This window comes from Pseudophryne corroboree, chromosome 11, assembly GCF_028390025.1.
Source record: "Pseudophryne corroboree isolate aPseCor3 chromosome 11, aPseCor3.hap2, whole genome shotgun sequence".
Classification (NCBI taxonomy): domain Eukaryota; kingdom Metazoa; phylum Chordata; class Amphibia; order Anura; family Myobatrachidae; genus Pseudophryne; species Pseudophryne corroboree.
Window position 1 is genome coordinate 324662782 of NC_086454.1, and position 17266 is coordinate 324680047.

Consider the following 17266-nt stretch of genomic DNA (forward strand, 5'->3'; position numbering starts at 1 on the left):
TCTGTCACAGGTGTCAGCGACCGGTAACTGTACATGTGTTGTCTGTATCTGTCACAGGTGTCAGCGACCGGTAACTGTACATGTGTTGTATGTATCTGTCGCAGGTGTCAGCGACCGGTAACTGTACATGTGTTGTCTATATCTGTCGCAGGTGTCAGCGTCCGGTAACTGTACATGTGTTGTATGTATCTGTCACAGGTGTCAGCGTCCGGTAACTGTACATGTGTTGTATGTATCTGTCACAGGTGTCAGCGACCGGTAACTGTACATGTGTTGTCTGTATCTGTCACAGGTGTCAGCGACCGGTAACTGTACATGTGTTGTATGTATCTGTCACAGGTATCAGCGTCCGGTAACTGTACATGTGTTGTCTGTATCTGTCACAGGTGTCAGCGTCCGGTAACTGTACATGTGTTGTCTGTATCTGTCGCAGGTGTCAGCGACCGGTAACTGTACATGTGTTGTATGTATCTGTCGCAGGTGTCAGCGACCGGTAACTGTACATGTGTTGTCTGTATCTGTCGCAGGTGTCAGCGTCCGGTAACTGTACATGTGTGTTGTATGTATCTGTCACAGGTCTCATCGTCCGGTAACTGTACATGTGTTGTATGTATGTGTCGCAGGTGTCAGTGACCGGTAACTGTACATGTGTTGTCTGTATCTGTCGCAGGTGTCAGCGTCCGGTAACTGTACATGTGTGTTGTATGTATCTGTCACAGGTCTCATCGTCCGGTAACTGTACATGTGTTGTATGTATGTGTCGCAGGTGTCAGTGACCGGTAACTGTACATGTGTTGTCTGTATCTGTCGCAGGTGTCAGCGTCCGGTAACTGTACATGTGTGTTGTATGTATCTGTCACAGGTCTCATCGTCCGGTAACTGTACATGTGTTGTATGTATCTGTCACAGGTCTCATCGTCCGGTAACTGTACATGTGTTGTCTGTATCTGTCACAGGTGTCAGCGACCGGTAACTGTACATGTGTTGTATGTATCTGTCACAGGTGTCAGCGACCGGTAACTGTACATGTGTTGTCTGTATCTGTCGCAGGTCCCAGCGTCCGGTAACTGTACATGTGTTGTATGTATCTGTCACAGGTGTCAGCGACCGGTAACTGTACATGTGTTGTATGTATCTGTCGCAGGTATCAGCGTCCGGTAACTGTACATGTGTTGTCTGTATCTGTCGCAGGTGTCAGCGACCGGTAACTGTACATGTGTTGTATGTATCTGTCGCAGGTGTCAGCGTCCGGTAACTGTACATGTGTTGTATGTATGTGTCGCAGGTGTCAGCGACCGGTAACTGTACATGTGTTGTCTGTATCTGTCGCAGGTCCCAGCGTCCGGTAACTGTACATGTGTTGTATGTATCTGTCACAGGTGTCAGCGTCCGGTAACTGTACATGTGTTGTATGTATCTGTCACAGGTGTCAGCGACCGGTAACTGTACATGTGTTGTCTGTATCTGTCACAGGTGTCAGCGACCGGTAACTGTACATGTGTTGTATGTATCTGTCGCAGGTGTCAGCGACCGGTAACTGTACATGTGTTGTCTATATCTGTCGCAGGTGTCAGCGTCCGGTAACTGTACATGTGTTGTATGTATCTGTCACAGGTGTCAGCGTCCGGTAACTGTACATGTGTTGTATGTATCTGTCACAGGTGTCAGCGACCGGTAACTGTACATGTGTTGTCTGTATCTGTCACAGGTGTCAGCGACCGGTAACTGTACATGTGTTGTATGTATCTGTCACAGGTGTCAGCGACCGGTAACTGTACATGTGTTGTCTGTATCTGTCACAGGTGTCAGCGTCCGGTAACTGTACATGTGTTGTCTGTATCTGTCGCAGGTGTCAGCGACCGGTAACTGTACATGTGTTGTATGTATCTGTCGCAGGTGTCAGCGACCGGTAACTGTACATGTGTTGTCTGTATCTGTCGCAGGTGTCAGCGTCCGGTAACTGTACATGTGTGTTGTATGTATCTGTCACAGGTCTCATCGTCCGGTAACTGTACATGTGTTGTATGTATGTGTCGCAGGTGTCAGTGACCGGTAACTGTACATGTGTTGTCTGTATCTGTCGCAGGTGTCAGCGTCCGGTAACTGTACATGTGTGTTGTATGTATCTGTCACAGGTCTCATCGTCCGGTAACTGTACATGTGTTGTATGTATCTGTCGCAGGTGTCAGCGTCCGGTAACTGTACATGTGTTGTATGTATGTGTCGCAGGTGTCAGCGACCGGTAACTGTACATGTGTTGTCTGTATCTGTCGCAGGTCCCAGCGTCCGGTAACTGTACATGTGTTGTATGTATCTGTCACAGGTGTCAGCGTCCGGTAACTGTACATGTGTTGTATGTATCTGTCACAGGTGTCAGCGACCGGTAACTGTACATGTGTTGTCTGTATCTGTCACAGGTGTCAGCGTCCGGTAACTGTACATGTGTTGTATGTATCTGTCACAGGTGTCAACGTCCGGTAACTGTACATGTGTTGTATGTATCTGTCACAGGTGTCAGCGACCGGTAACTGTACATGTGTTGTATGTATCTGTCACAGGTGTCAGCGACCGGTAACTGTACATGTGTTGTCTGTATCTGTCGCAGGTGTCAACGTCCGGTAACTGTACATGTGTTGTATGTATCTGTCGCAGGTGTCAGCGTCCGGTAACTGTACATGTGTTGTATGTATCTGTCGCAGGTGTCAGCGTCCGGTAACTGTACATGTGTTGTATGTATCTGTCGCAGGTTATGGTGACCGGTAACTGTACATGTGTTGTATGTATCTGTCACAGGTCTCAGCATCCGGTAACTGTACATGTGTTGTATGTATCTGTCGCAAGTGTCAGTGTCCGGTAACTGTACACGTGTGTTGTATGTATCTGTCGCAGGTCTCAGCGACCGGTAATTGTACACGTGTGTTGTATGTATCTGTCGCAGGTCTCAGCGACCGGTAATTGTACACGTGTGTTGTATGTATCTGTCGCAGGTGTCAGCGTCCGGTAACTGTACACGTGTGTTGTATGTATCTGTCGCAGGTCTCAGCGACCGGTAATTGTACACGTGTGTTGTATGTATCTGTCGCAGGTCTCAGCGACCGGTAATTGTACACGTGTGTTGTATGTATCTGTCGCAGGTCTCAGCGACCGGTAATTGTACATGTGTTGTCTGTATCTGTCACAGGTCTCAGCGTCCGGTAACTGTACATGTGTTGTATGTATCTGTCACAGGTGACAGCGACCGGTAACTGTACATGTGTTGTCTGTATCTGTCACAGGTGACAGCGACCGGTAACTGTACATGTGTTGTCTGTATCTGTCACAGGTGACAGCGACCGGTAACTGTACATGTGTTGTCTGTATCTGTCACAGGTGACAGCGACCGGTAACTGTACATGTGTTGTCTGTATCTGTCACAGGTGACAGCGACCGGTAACTGTACATGTGTTGTCTGTATCTGTCACAGGTGACAGCGACCGGTAACTGTACATGTGTTGTCTGTATCTGTCACAGGTGACAGCGACCGGTAACTGTACATGTGTTGTATGTATTTATTGCGCTATTCCAAGGTCCAGATGCACATACGTTTCTCATCACAAACGCATGTCGATGTAAAATCATCTTTATTTATTACCATATAGACACAAGAACACGTCTATGCATTTATACAAAGGGGGACACATAATGGTTAGGGCACTGCATCATGCAAAGAAATATATATACTTAACATTTGCATTAAACATTTATACAGAGAGCAATACAAAATACAATTTTTTTTCATAGAAAAAAGCCAAAATAAAAACCAATACTGCGGCTGAGGTAGCCAACATGGACCCTTAGCAAGTCAGTGCTCTATCTCTGAAATGTGTCCTGCAGGTCATTGGATTGGGGAGGGGGCTGTTTGTTCCCATAGTGGGGGAACTATAGTTATGTTGGTGGTGAGTCTTGGTGGCTGCTTCTGTTGGGTGTCCCCTGGCCCCTGCACATGTGTCGCAGTGAGAGGTGTGCAAAGGGTAAACCACTGGAACGTTTTCTGTCATGTCTGACGTGTATACATAGACCTGTAAGATAGAGCGAGCCACGTTTGTGCGGATGCTGCCTGTCTAACATATTGCGGCTACAGAGAAGTAGGTGCTGCAATCTACAGACATCTGTAACGTTATGGTGGATGCTGGAGGTTACAGTACCTTATTTCTCTGCACCTATTTGTCCCCAGTAGTGATTTTTAGATCTTTTCTGGTTTACATAGAATTACACAGAGCCATGTGTTACTACATGTAAATTCATTCTACATACATTGCATCACTATATGCAGTTCATCTTTATCTCTTGTTAAAGTTACATTTTCTATCTTCGCCAACCACCACCAGTTCCTGGGTGATCCGTAACCAGTCAGTTAGTACAGACAAAGGTTTAACTACAAAGACATCATTTTAGGGCACAATTGTGAGAGTTTAGTTATTACAGGGTGACCTGAAGTTGGGGAACCGGTATTTCATTGCACGATAAATGTGCACAGAAGTGTATTCATGTGTTAAACTGAACTGTGTCACAGTGGCTGTAGATCATTCAGAGGTTGCTTGTAACACACTGCCATATATCTCTGAACATCCACATCCAGAGTTACTGAAATGGAGCTATAAATGTACTTTTTCAACCTTATACAAAAACTGTCCAAAATATAATTAGTTCAAATTATTTTTGTTGGTCATTGAGGTATTGCAAAAAAATGTCCCATTGCTCATTCAGTGCACAGACTGTTTTGTAAATGGGTGGAAAAGGAACCTATAAGCTAACATATAACAAGAGGCGGGGCCTGCCTTACTGATTATTCATTGTAGAAGTTATGCGCAAAACTGAAAACTTCTTACTTGAAGACACATACTGTAGCATCTGTATGGTAACATCAGGGATAGACTATTGTGTGACTCAACCAAATCATAAACAGCAATAGTATTAATGAAAATTAAAAAAAAGTTTAAGGGATCTATGTACTAAGCCTTAGGGAGAGAGAAAGTGGATGGAGATAAAGTACCAGACAATCAGCTCATAATCATAACAAGGATGGAGTGCAGGGGATACTGTACCCTGCCCCCCCCCCCATCCCCCCTCTGTCAGGGCCCCCCCTGGCCGGAGCACACTGACATCACTAGCTCTCCCTCTTGTGTAGCAGCAGAATCAAGCAGCCAGAATGTGAGAAAAATAGTATACAGTGCAGGCAGAGACCTACCGGGGAAACTTCACGAACAGGAGAGATTAGGGAGAAGGGGTGAGCTGTAAGTGACCCAAGGATCTCAGCACCTCCTCCCTTTCTCTGTTGAAATTCCTTTTCTATCAATTTAGTAGTTCAACACCAGTGACGCCAATCATATATTAAAAGGGGAGTCCAGGAGCAGAGAATTTGTCCCTCCTGGAATGGGTCATGTTAGGAGGTATGCACAATCTAATGTACACCCCCCTTCCTCCCACCTTCCCCTTTTCCCTGGGCACCCTTGTCTTAAGTGCCCCAGGCCACCCAAAGACTTCATCCGGCCCTGCTCCTACCTGCCATGTCACAGGCTGTGTTTGAGAAATGACAGAAGCTGGTTGGTTGGTACTTTGTATCTGTCTACTTTATCTCTCTCCGTGGCTTAATACATAGATCCCTAAGACTCTAGTCATCTTACCTGGAACATGGATATTATAATGAAACAATTTAATTCAAACTATGAAATATATTAAAATACAACCTATTTTCATGGTACTTTTACTTAACTTTTTGCAAATGACTTCTGCTCACTGCTTTGCTAAGCACCAAATGAGAATCCTGTACATTAGGATTGCTCTACAGGCTTGGGGGGTAAGAGACGTTCCCAGAAGGTGTGCAGACTCGCTGCTTAAATATTTGCCTTGGATAGGCAGAAGGGCCTTTCTGTGATTATCATAATTATTTACAGCCTTCTGGAAGAAGAAGTGGGCTTTGTGTAAAGCGCCCGAGTAATTCCTATGTACAAACACTTTATAAATACACGTCGTGGATAAAGTCAGAAACTGAATAATATTGCCATTGTATAATTGCCAGTAATTAAAGAGGGGGGGTGGGGGGGTGACTAATTGAGGCTTAAGATGCTGCTAAACCTACACTGCCCCCAACATGTATATGGGGGTGATTGGCAAATAGGTGCCTAATATACGAGTGTCCAAAAGCTGACGTTATCCACATAAAATACACATACAAGAATATGTACACAAAAATGGGGAAATATTAACCCCTAAAATATATTTATATATAATAAAAAAACAGCACTGCTGTATATAAAACATAGTTCTTAATAATAATAATAATAAAATATAAAGTACAAAAGTTAGAGGCAGTTATATACAATACTGAGAGGCACCACTGCAGAAACCATGTCATCATCCAACACGCTCATTGGGGTGTTCTCTCTCTCTCTCGTTCAGTAATATATTTAAATTCCCCATGTAGTGACCCCAGGTGGCATAACTGATGCCATAGAGTGAGCCGGGTGGTGTGCCCGCTTTTCAATTGTTCATCATCCTGGAAGACAAAAACGTTGATCCTGGTACAGTTGGAACCCGACCCAATGGTGCTTTGCATACATTTCCCAGTATATATATATGGTGGTTTGACCCAGTTCCATAAAGCGCTCAGGATGAGGGATAGTGTGGCCTTCTCAATGTTCATGTGGACATCCCATCATACCAGCCTTCATGTTACTGCTTCACAGCAAAGATACGGAACGCTTTCCCTTCCTTCCGGTTCTTGAAGCTGGAACAGAATAATGTCATTATTACCACAGATCTGAGCTTCTAATGTACAGCAAGATCACTCATACAGTAAGTGTAATGAGAACATGGGATGTACTCAAAATGTCAACAGTTATGATTTTAACACGTCGACGTGTTAAATGTAGACATTCTGCACAGACCGCAGCGGAGGGTAGGCTATGGGAGGGGAGGGTTAAGGTTAGGCTGCAGGAGGGGAGGGTTAGGGTTAGGCTGTGGGGGGGAGGGTTAGCGTTAGGCTACGGGAGGGGAGGTTATGGTTGGGCTATGGGAGAGGAGGTTAGGCTATGGGAGGGGAGGTTACGGTTGGGCTATGAGAGGGGAGGTTGGGCTGCAGGAGGGGAGGGTTAGGCTATGGGAGGGGATGTTAGGCTGCGGGAGGGGAGGGTTAGTGTTAGGCTACGGGAGGGGAGGTTAGGGTTCGACTATGGGGGGAGGTTACAGTTGGACTATGAGAGAGGAGGTTGGCCTGCGGGAGGGTTAAGGTTAAGCTATGGGAGGGGATGTTAGGGTTAGGCTATGAGAGAGGAGGTTTGGCTATGGGAGGTTACAGTTAAGCTATGATAGAGAGGGGGTTAGGCTGCGGGAGGGGAGGGTTAGCGTTAGGGAGGGGAGGTTACGGTTGGGCTATGAGAGAGGAGATTAGGCTGCAGGAGGGGAGGGTTAGGCTATGGGAGGGGATGTGAGGCTGCAGAAGGGAAGCGTTACAGTTAGGCTATGGGAGGGGAAGCATAGACTGCACAAGGGAAGGCTAGGGTTAGGCACTAGTGGGAGGGTTAGGCTGCGGGAGAGGAGCTTATAGTTAGGCTATGTGAGGGAAGGGCTAGGGCTATGGGAGGGGACCAGTGGTTCCCAAACTCTGTCCTCAAAGACCCCTAACAGTTCACATTTTCCAGGTCACCTGTTGGATTTTAAAATGTGACAGTGGTAGATACTCAGTGCACGTCCCAGGTAACCTGGAAATGTGAACCATTAGGGGTCCTTGAGGACAGGGGGGCAGATGTATCAAACCTGGAGAAAGTATAAGGAAGTGATAAACCAGTGATAAGTGCAAGGTGATGAACGCACCAGCCAATCAGCTCCGATATGTAAATTAACAGGAGCTGATTGGCTGGTGCGTTTATCACCTTGCACTTATCACTGGTTTATCACTTCCTTATGCAGTCTACAGGCTTAATACATCTGCCCCAGAGTTTGGGAACAGCTGCACTAGATAGAGGGTTGGGGTTAGGCACTTTAGGGTTAGGCTATGGGTGGATTAGGCTGCAGGAGAGGAGGGTTAATCTTAAATTACAGGATTGGGGGGAATAGGCATTAGAGGAAAGGTTGGGCATACTCACTGCCGCAAGTGCCTCTGGATCAGCCAGAAGTCATCAACAAATGACTGCCGAGCCCACAAGGTATTGCTGAGCCAGGTAAGTCACTGCTAGCCCACCACATACTTGCCTACCTGACCCTCTCCATGAGGGAGAAAATGCTCTGTTCCTGGTAATGTATGATTGCCATCACCTGTGGTGAGCTAGTTAATTGATAAGAAAGGTGTTTCACCACAGGTGATGGCAATCATACATTACCAGGAAAGTTTCAGGAACAGAGCATTTTCTCCCTCATGGAGAGGGTCAGATAGGCAAGTATGGCCCACCAGGTATGTTTTTGTCAACATTCTAATCATGTTATCAGACATTTTATCAGTTGACATGACCATGTCAGCATAATGAATCATACCTGTGTAACCACCAATGGCCAGCACAGTGGGGCCCCATTTAAGCACAAAGTTTCACTGTAGATTTTACCGGCAAGTGAGGGAATCCAATTCAGATCCCGGGGGAGGGATTGAGATCATTGGTCACGTGGCCAGGCACGGTGTTACATTTGTAGCAGACAAGTCTGCATTCTAACCATAGGAGAACAGTCTCCATGTTATAGCGTGTGCAGTACCTGAAGATGTATATCATCACATATATAGCCAGTCATTTGTTCTAAATTGTTGAATCTATGTTCAGTCTTTGTTTACTTAATGAAAGCCAGAGGATTTGTAATGGGGAGATAAGGGGACCGCACACACAGCCTAATCCTGCCACTAGCACTGTGTGACTGTGAGGACCTCTGCACAATCTGTGATGTAATCTCCAGACACGGCAGATCCTACAGACCAGCAATCGAATAGCAGTACAGAATATGCTGCTGTTCTATAGATCAATGGCAGGAGGTCTGTGTTTGAAAATTGACAGTTGGGAGCTGATTGGCTGAAGCATCATTTATCATACACAATGAGTTTAATCACTTGTTGATAAATGGGCCCCTGGGTTTGGTAACAGTAGAAGTAGCACAGACCTGTGTGCAAATGTAATAGTGTCAGACCTATGTGCAAATGTTATGCATGGGGGTGCGAGATAACATCTGGCTACACTCGGCGCGCTGGGAGAAATCGGATTAGAAGTAGACTTAACTTTCCTATGAACCAGTCTATAGTGGATGCAGATTTCCCTAGTAAATGCCAAAAGACAAGACACATACACTGTTCATCTTATCTGGAAAACCAGCTGATTTATTTTTGGATTTTTAGTCCTCGGAACACTAAGAAAGTATGCTTGTTATTTGGGAGAGCGCAGAGCCGCTCGATGATCTGTGACGGCAGCTGGCTTACAGCGATAGACAAGAGTTCAGTTGGCGGACTCTAAGTTTTAAGATATATTTAACCCTTTTAGAAACAAACAAACACCAGGTCGGCGCTTAAAATCCAATAATGCTGCCAAATGTAATAAAACAATTTATTAAGCTAGCAAAGAAAATAAAAAAAACAAAAAAACACACAAAAATGTTTTTAAAATTAACTAATAATGGACCACAATATTAGATATCACATAAAACTTAGGTGTATTGCACCTCAGATAATAGCATATATATGCCTGGAATAAAAACATATAAGAGTGGGTCACCAGTTTTCACCTAAGCAACTTTCAATAAATTGAGATTGAGTTCTAAGTTGTTCAGTCTCTCACAGTTCAGAAAGAATAAGTCCTCCGGCTGATAAATTCAGCCTCTGTAACCATATATTTAAGGTATATTTTTCCACGTATTGGATATGAATTGAAAGAACCGTACGGTTTCAATTACTCACTGAATCGCTGTCCTTGCTTTCCTATACACGGTGGGTGATGCAAAGCCGCTCTCTATCACCCTTTGCACGGGTGAGACATCCGTCGGCGGCACCCGCAGGGATTAGTTGTTTTCTTTAGCGCAGCACGGTGTTAATATACTGAACCGCCGTGTATCATCCCTGGTTTGAAAGTAGCTATGCTCAGCAAGACAAGCTGATGGTGTTATTTAACCCTTTGCCTGACCTGCAAGGTTATTGCGCATCACTAGTCATAATCATGTATTAGATGCTGGAAAACATGGCGTCACACAGGATGGCAAGCAGGGCACCAGCACTTGGTCTAAGTGGGGACCAGTGCTCAGATCCTCACATTAAGGTGCCCATTTATAAAACAATGTGGCTATGTCCGCGAAAACACCCGTTTTGGGAGTGTTAGCCGCAAATATTATGTATTCCTGCAGTGTAAGGAGGTATTGCAGTAGGTATCTGTGCCGGGTAATGAATATACCCGATGTGATTGCATTCTGCAATGCGATCCTAGACGTTAATATCGTGCCCTGGTTGCATTGCAAAGGTGATCATTGATAAATGGGCCCCTAAGTCCTAAGTAAGGGATATAGGATTCTGCATACATGCCTCTCCATGTATTTCCCAATATGCCTGGAACACAACTGCCTTCTACTCTGTAACCGGGTGGTCTAAGGGGGGCATTTATCAAGGATCGCATATTCAATGCAATCTGGGTGGTACTTTACTGCCCAGAATTGCAGTGCAATATGCGATCCTATCGGGTGGATATATCACCCGGCACAGGCAGGGACAGGGTCCCTGTGATGCGCCAAGTGCAGTGTTCGGGCCTCCGCATATGCCGGAACTACATACTCCGAAGCGTAGCCCATATACTACAACAGACTACAGCAATCAGAAAATTGCAGTAGCGTGACATTCCCAATATTCATACATTGGGCAGCATCTCATCCCCCATGGAAAACTAATCTGCACCCAAACCATTATTACAATAGTTTACACTACTTTACCTCTCCGAATGGATCCCATTTTTATTGGAACCAAAGTAATGATTTTTCCTGTCCACCGGCATCACATCCACGTATCCTCCAGCTTCATCCTTCAGGACCCCGGCGTGTACAGCCGTCTTACAGATACTGGAGCTCTGCAGGAGGAGAAGAATTGTCACCACTACAGAAACGTTTGTTGCGCACCAGTCATGTGACTCCTTTGGAGAATCCCTGTCGTTTAATAATACAAAGTGATTTAAGGGTGCTCAGTAAATGTGTGTAATGCACATTATTCAAGTTCTGCTGCACATTGAGGTGACATTTGTAAATGACTGATCAACGGATATATCGGACAGGTGATTGGAAATGCAAATGTGATACAACATGTGCATAGTATTGGCTGGGGAAATAGTGTGCCGCGGTCTAGATCCAGTAACTCGATCCGATTGGTTCTGGACAATAATCTGGCCTGGCTGCTACATACACTCTGAGATTATTTGGCAGAGTAACTGCAATTTGTCTGATGGGCCTGCTTAATGCATAGTATATACCTAGCTAACCACCCCAACGTTTGGAGGAGTTGGAGAACCTTGGAACCAATGTTCTCTGAGAGTATGGAAAGGAGACGCCATGATACCTGACCGACACAGTTTGCTGTCAATTGTGACAGTGGCTCCCATTTTTGTGGCACTGTAAAGATGTTTTTTTTGCCAATACATAGATTCACAAAAATAGTCAATATATACTGTATACACCGGATGTCCGGCGTGACTTAGCTGCTCTGTGAGGTGTAACGTCCTTTGGGGGTCATTCCAACCTGATCGCACACTGCTGTTCATCGCAGCACAGCGATCAGGTCAGAAGTGCGCATGCGCCGGCGCTGCAGTGCGCTGGCGCTGCAGTGCACTGGCGCATGACTGACAGCCGACGGCTGTCGTTGCCTAACGATCGCCTCTGCCTGATTGACAGGCAGAGGCGGGAGAGGGCGGTACGGTGGCGTTTGGCCGCCGTTTTGTGGGCGCGGTCCGGCCAATGCATGGCCGGACCATGCGGGGGGTGGGCCGCAGCAGCTGAGTGACTTCACACGCAGCTGCTGTGACCTGGGCAGCGACGAGTAGCTCCCAGCCAGCACGCAAAAGCTGCACTGGCCGGGAGCTACTCCTGAAGTGCAAAAGCATCGCCGCTGTGCGATGCTTTTGTACTTCTGTGGGGGAGGGCGGGCCTGACATGCGGGGCGGACTAGCCTTGTGCTGGGCGTCCCCCCGCATGTCAGTGTGCCTGCAAAATTTTGCAAGGCTACGATCAGGTCTGAATTAGGCCCTTTGTGTCTTATTCACATCACAGACAAAGGTAAACACCACTCATAACATACTAGACACACCGGGTTGCATCTTTTAACCAGACAGGAATTTGTTTTAATCACATACAAGCACTTATTCAGACCCAGTCGCACACAGATGTCCAAATGTCGCTTATCTCATTGGTCAGTGCAATATAGCAGTCATTCTGTAACTTCTGGTTGGTTTGTTTGTGGGAATAAGACGCACATGTAAAGTGAACAAGCCAAGACACCCAGGACATTGTGCGCAGAGTGGGGCTGTTTGGTGCGACAGTGTATGAGGACACATCTGTATGTACTGGAAGACCGGTCTCACAGTCTGTGTGCCTTTTATTATTCTGTTGTGTATCTGTTGGCGGACTTTGTACTTTAAATTGGCAATGTGTTCTGTATCCATAAATGGGCAGAATCGGAGCTGTCAGACTGGATAGCAGAACCGTATTCCCGGACTCCATGTGCTGGGAATAAATCCACTGTCATTTTCCTGCACAGCTCACCAGAGAGACCTCATTACTTCCCTCCAGGGTTGTGGAACAAAGTGACCTAAGGACGTTTTCTGATGGGATAAATTCCCCCGGAGTACCACAATGTGATCCAGTTACTAGACAGACAGTACGTGTCATCAGTATGTTCTGCTATGTACAGACTGGTTTACAACAGGCCATTTTATATTTAACTTAATACATATCTCTTGTCACATCCATTGAAGTATTTGAACTGATCATCCTGTCTGATGTATCAAGGAGGGCGGTGTTCCTCGGGCAACTATTTCATATCACGCCTTTTGTAAGGCTGAATGCGAACCACTGCATATAATAACCAGGCAGAGCTGCAATGTGACCCGCAGAGCCCTTATTCCACTGCCTAGATGGCCTAGCAATTTATTCACTGTCTGGGACCAATCAGTGGGATCTCTAAAGCAGTAAATCATATGGTGCCCTTTCTCGCCGCATGGTAAATCCAGCAGAGCTTAACGGGAAAAAACGTATTTTGGTCCTGAGTTGCAATATAAGCGGACGCCCGCAGCAGCCAGACCTATTACCTTACGCTAATGGGGTCTATTCATGAAGCAGTAAAAAAAGTGGAGAATTGAGATATTGGAGAAGTTGCCTATGGCAACCAATCAGCTGCTACGTATAATTTTATAGAATGCACTTTAAAAGTATTACCTCAACACTGATTGGTTGCCATGGGCAACTTCTCCACGGGCTCACTTCTCCGCTCTTTTCACATAGACCCCAATATCATGTATATTCGCACCGCCCTTTGTTTTTCTGACCAGAGCAGAAGATCCGTCAAACTGGCATCCTGGCAGCATATGCAAGACTTGCACTGGCTACACCCCCTGACAAACCCACAAAACGGACAGTACGGATGGTGTAATGGTTAGCAGTACTGCCTCACAACACTGAGGTCACTGGTTTAATTCCCACCATGGCCCAAACTGTGTGGAGTTTGTATATTCTCCCTGTACTTGTGTGGGTTTCTCTGGGTACTCTGGTTTCCTCCCACATTCCAAAGGTATACTGGTAGGTTAATTGTCTCCAAACAAAACGAACCCTAGCGTGAATGCAGAGCCGGCCATAGGCAAACTAGGCAACTGCCTAGGGCATTTGATATGCCTAGGGGCATCATCAGCTTCTGCTGATTAAAATGATATGCAACATGCCTATATTCTGTATGTAGCATTTCATATGCAGATACAGCCACAGTCTCACACAGTATATAGGCATGCTGCATATCAGTTTAATCAGCAGAAGCTGCTTGTGCATCCTAGCCACATAGCAATGCAAATAAGATGCATTTTCATAAAAAAAAAGGTGCCCGACGTTAGCATTGATGCAAGATTTGTGAGGACACATCTGTATCCAAGCAGAGGCTGTGTGCATGTGAGTGGGTTGGTTGTGCAGTAGTGTTCAGAATATGTGTAAGGAGCATTATGTGTGTCATGTAAAAATGCATTAATAATGTGCAACATATGTGTAAAGGGCCACTATGTGTGTCATTATGTGTATAAGGGCATTAATAATTTGCGACATATGTGTAACAGGGTACAACTGTATGTGTGTCATTATGTGTATAGGGGCACTAATAATGTGCAGAAAATGTGTAGGGGGCACTATGTGTGTCATTATGTGTATAAGGGCATTAATAATGTGCGGCATATGTGTAAGGGACATTATGTGTAAAAGGGCATTAATAAAGGTTGTCATAATGTGTAAGGTGCATTATATTTATAAGGACATTAATGTGTCTCATATGTGTAAGGGGCATTACTCTGTGGAATTGTGTATAAATGCATTACTAATGTGTGGCATTATGTGTATAAGGTGCTCTACTATGGCTTTGCAAATAGAAAGGGCACTACTGTGTCGTCTAATGTGAGTAAAGAGCAATAAGGTGTGGTGTAATGTGAATAAGGAGCAATTCAGTGTGATGTAATGTGAATAAGGGGCTCTACTGTGAGGAGTAATGTTTATAAGGTAAAGTGATACTACTGTGGTATGTAATATGAATTATGGACACTATCGCAAGATAAAATGTGAATAAAGTTGCAGTACTGTGTGGCGTAATTGGAATTGGGTTTACTATTGTGTGGCCATGTCCCTTCCCAGCAAGAAGATGCCCTTTTTTGGGCTGTGCGTCAAATGTGCAAACTGTTCCTATTTAAAATATATGGGGTACAAGGACTGCTATGGGTGAGGGGTGATGGTGCTGGGAAAGAGTTGCAAGGTCAGAGGCAGAACCAGCGGTGGTGCTAGGGGGGGGGGGGGGGGGGGGTGTGGGGGTGGGGGTGTGTGGGGGTGTGTGTGTGTGTGTGTGTGTGTGTGTGTGTGTGTGTGTGTGTGTGGCAGGGAATATAATGCCTAATTCAGACCTGATCGCAGCAGAAAATTTGTTCTCTAATGGGCAAAACCATGTGCAGTGCAGGGGGGGCAGATATAACATGTGCAGAGAGAGTTAGATTTGGGTGGGTTATTCTGTTTCTGTGCAGGGTAAATACTGACTGCTTAATTTTTACACTGCAATTTAGATTTCAGTTTGAACACACCCCACCCAAATCTAACTCTCTCTGCACATGTTATATCTGCCCCCCCCCCCTGCACTGCACATGGTTTAGGCCATTAGAGAACATTTTTGCTGCTGCGATCAGGTCTGAAGTAGGCCCATAGATTGTAAGTTCTACTGGGACAGGGACTGATGTGAATTGCCAAAAAATGATATGTAAAGCGCTGCGGAATATGTGTGCGCTATATAAATAACTGGTAATAAATAAAACGGATCTCCTGCGTGTGTCCACAGGCAGCGAACCAGATAACCCGCGGTAACACCCATTTTACAGACCGAGAACTGGCTGCCCACAGAGCATACGTGAAGGCTTTGGATGCGCTACTTTTGGACGTGTCTGTGGCACAATGCACCTGTTTTTAGAGGTAGCTACCATTCTGACTGCTTAGCCCAGGTATGTCCAAACTGCGGTCCTCCAGCTGTTGTGAAACTACATATCCCAGCATGCCCTGACACAGTTTTGCTGTCAGAGAATGCTAACGCTGTGTCAGGGCATGCTGAGATGTGTCGTTTCTCAACAGCTGGAGGGCCGCAGTTTGGACATATCTGACTTAGCCAATGTTAAATATCCATCAACAGCACTGGAACAGCGCCTCTAGTGGCTGCATGACCACTGTAGCTGGACAAGCAGTCCATTCTGAAGACACCAATAACCCCTAGGTATTACAGCAATATCATCCTTCTGTGACAAACAACAACTGTTTATCTCCGGTTCTGTAACAAATATCTGGACTTGTGCAACAATGTTTCCGCTGACTGGTAAACAAGCGCCTTGGAATCCCTGGACTGTCAGTGAGGAGAATAGGATCAATGCAATACAGAAAATTTCCCAACTGTTGCTTAATAATTTAATGGGGAAAGTCATCTGAGCTGAAGCCAAGCACATGACTGAAATGCAGAACATCTGTTACCTCTGCACCATGCAGAGCACAGGGCCCTGTAGAACACACAGAATGTTCGCTGGGAGCAGGTCATATGCCAGTCCTCGCTGACTCGTTATACTACAGTAATGTTACAGACTCCACCACCCAACACTCCTGTATACCTGAGACAAAGCATGCGTCTATTCTTACACAGAGATAATAGGAGGGGGTGGGACGTCTATTATTCTTACACAGAGATAATAGGAGGGGGTGGGACGTCTCTGTCTTTCATGGCTCTGGGCCAATGCTCCAAATACCAGCTGGTAAGTCTGCACAGTAATGAACATGTTCGGTATAGGCTGAAGACTGATTGTTTCATACCCATGGAAGAGGCCATTAATGTCACAGCAAGTTTAAAGAAATGCTGTGCTTTGCAATTTCACCTGTTTGTCCTGTTTTTTATCCACTTAAGCTAGCATCCTAAAGACAGATGCGGACTGCTATGTGTGATGTTTACGGTGTCTTCCTCCCTTACAAGTTAGATACTACTTTGTACAACATGCATGCCCTACCAGCCAGCAGACTGTACACTGGTTGGCCAAGCCTAATTTAGAAGGTTGGAGCCTAATGCCATTACAAGAGTGGAGCAGAGCCAGCTCTAACCATTTTGATGCCCTTTGATTTTGGCTGGTACCCCCAGCACCGCCGCTAGTTCTGCCTCTGACCCAGCACCCTTCTGCCAGCACAGATCACAGCAGCAAGCAGCAACACCCATTACCCCTCACCCACAGCAATCCTCATGCACAGAGCCATAAATAGATATTTGGGGCCCTGTGCCAGCAAGAGCATTGGCACCCCCACCCCACATATTTTAAATAGAGACAGGGTGCACCCCCAAAAAAGGGGTGTGGTTTTGCTGGGAAAGGGGTAAAGCCGCACAATGGTAGCCCCAATTCAAATTACACAACACAGTGGTGCAACCTTATTTATGTTACACCAAACAGTAGTACCCCTTTACCTTGTACACATTACACCTCACAGTAGAGCCCCTTATTCATGTTACATCACACAGATGTGTCCATTATTCACATTACAC

At 45.7% G+C, this 17266-nt stretch overlaps 1 protein-coding gene across 4 annotated transcripts in view; it reads right to left on the reverse strand.

Moving 5' to 3' along the window:
• Positions 1 to 3603: 3603 nt before the first annotated feature.
• Positions 3604 to 17266, reverse strand: part of CRISPLD2 (cysteine rich secretory protein LCCL domain containing 2) — a 92966-nt gene continuing 79303 nt past the window's right edge. For all 4 annotated transcript variants that reach the window (XM_063945696.1, XM_063945698.1, XM_063945699.1 and 1 more), the window contains exons 14-15: positions 10921 to 11054; positions 3604 to 6766 (exon numbers count right to left, since the gene is read on the reverse strand). In XM_063945696.1, coding sequence (XP_063801766.1) covers positions 6712 to 6766; positions 10921 to 11054 — 189 coding nt within the window. In that variant the 3' untranslated portion in view covers positions 3604 to 6711. The remainder of the gene's footprint in view (positions 6767 to 10920; positions 11055 to 17266) is intronic.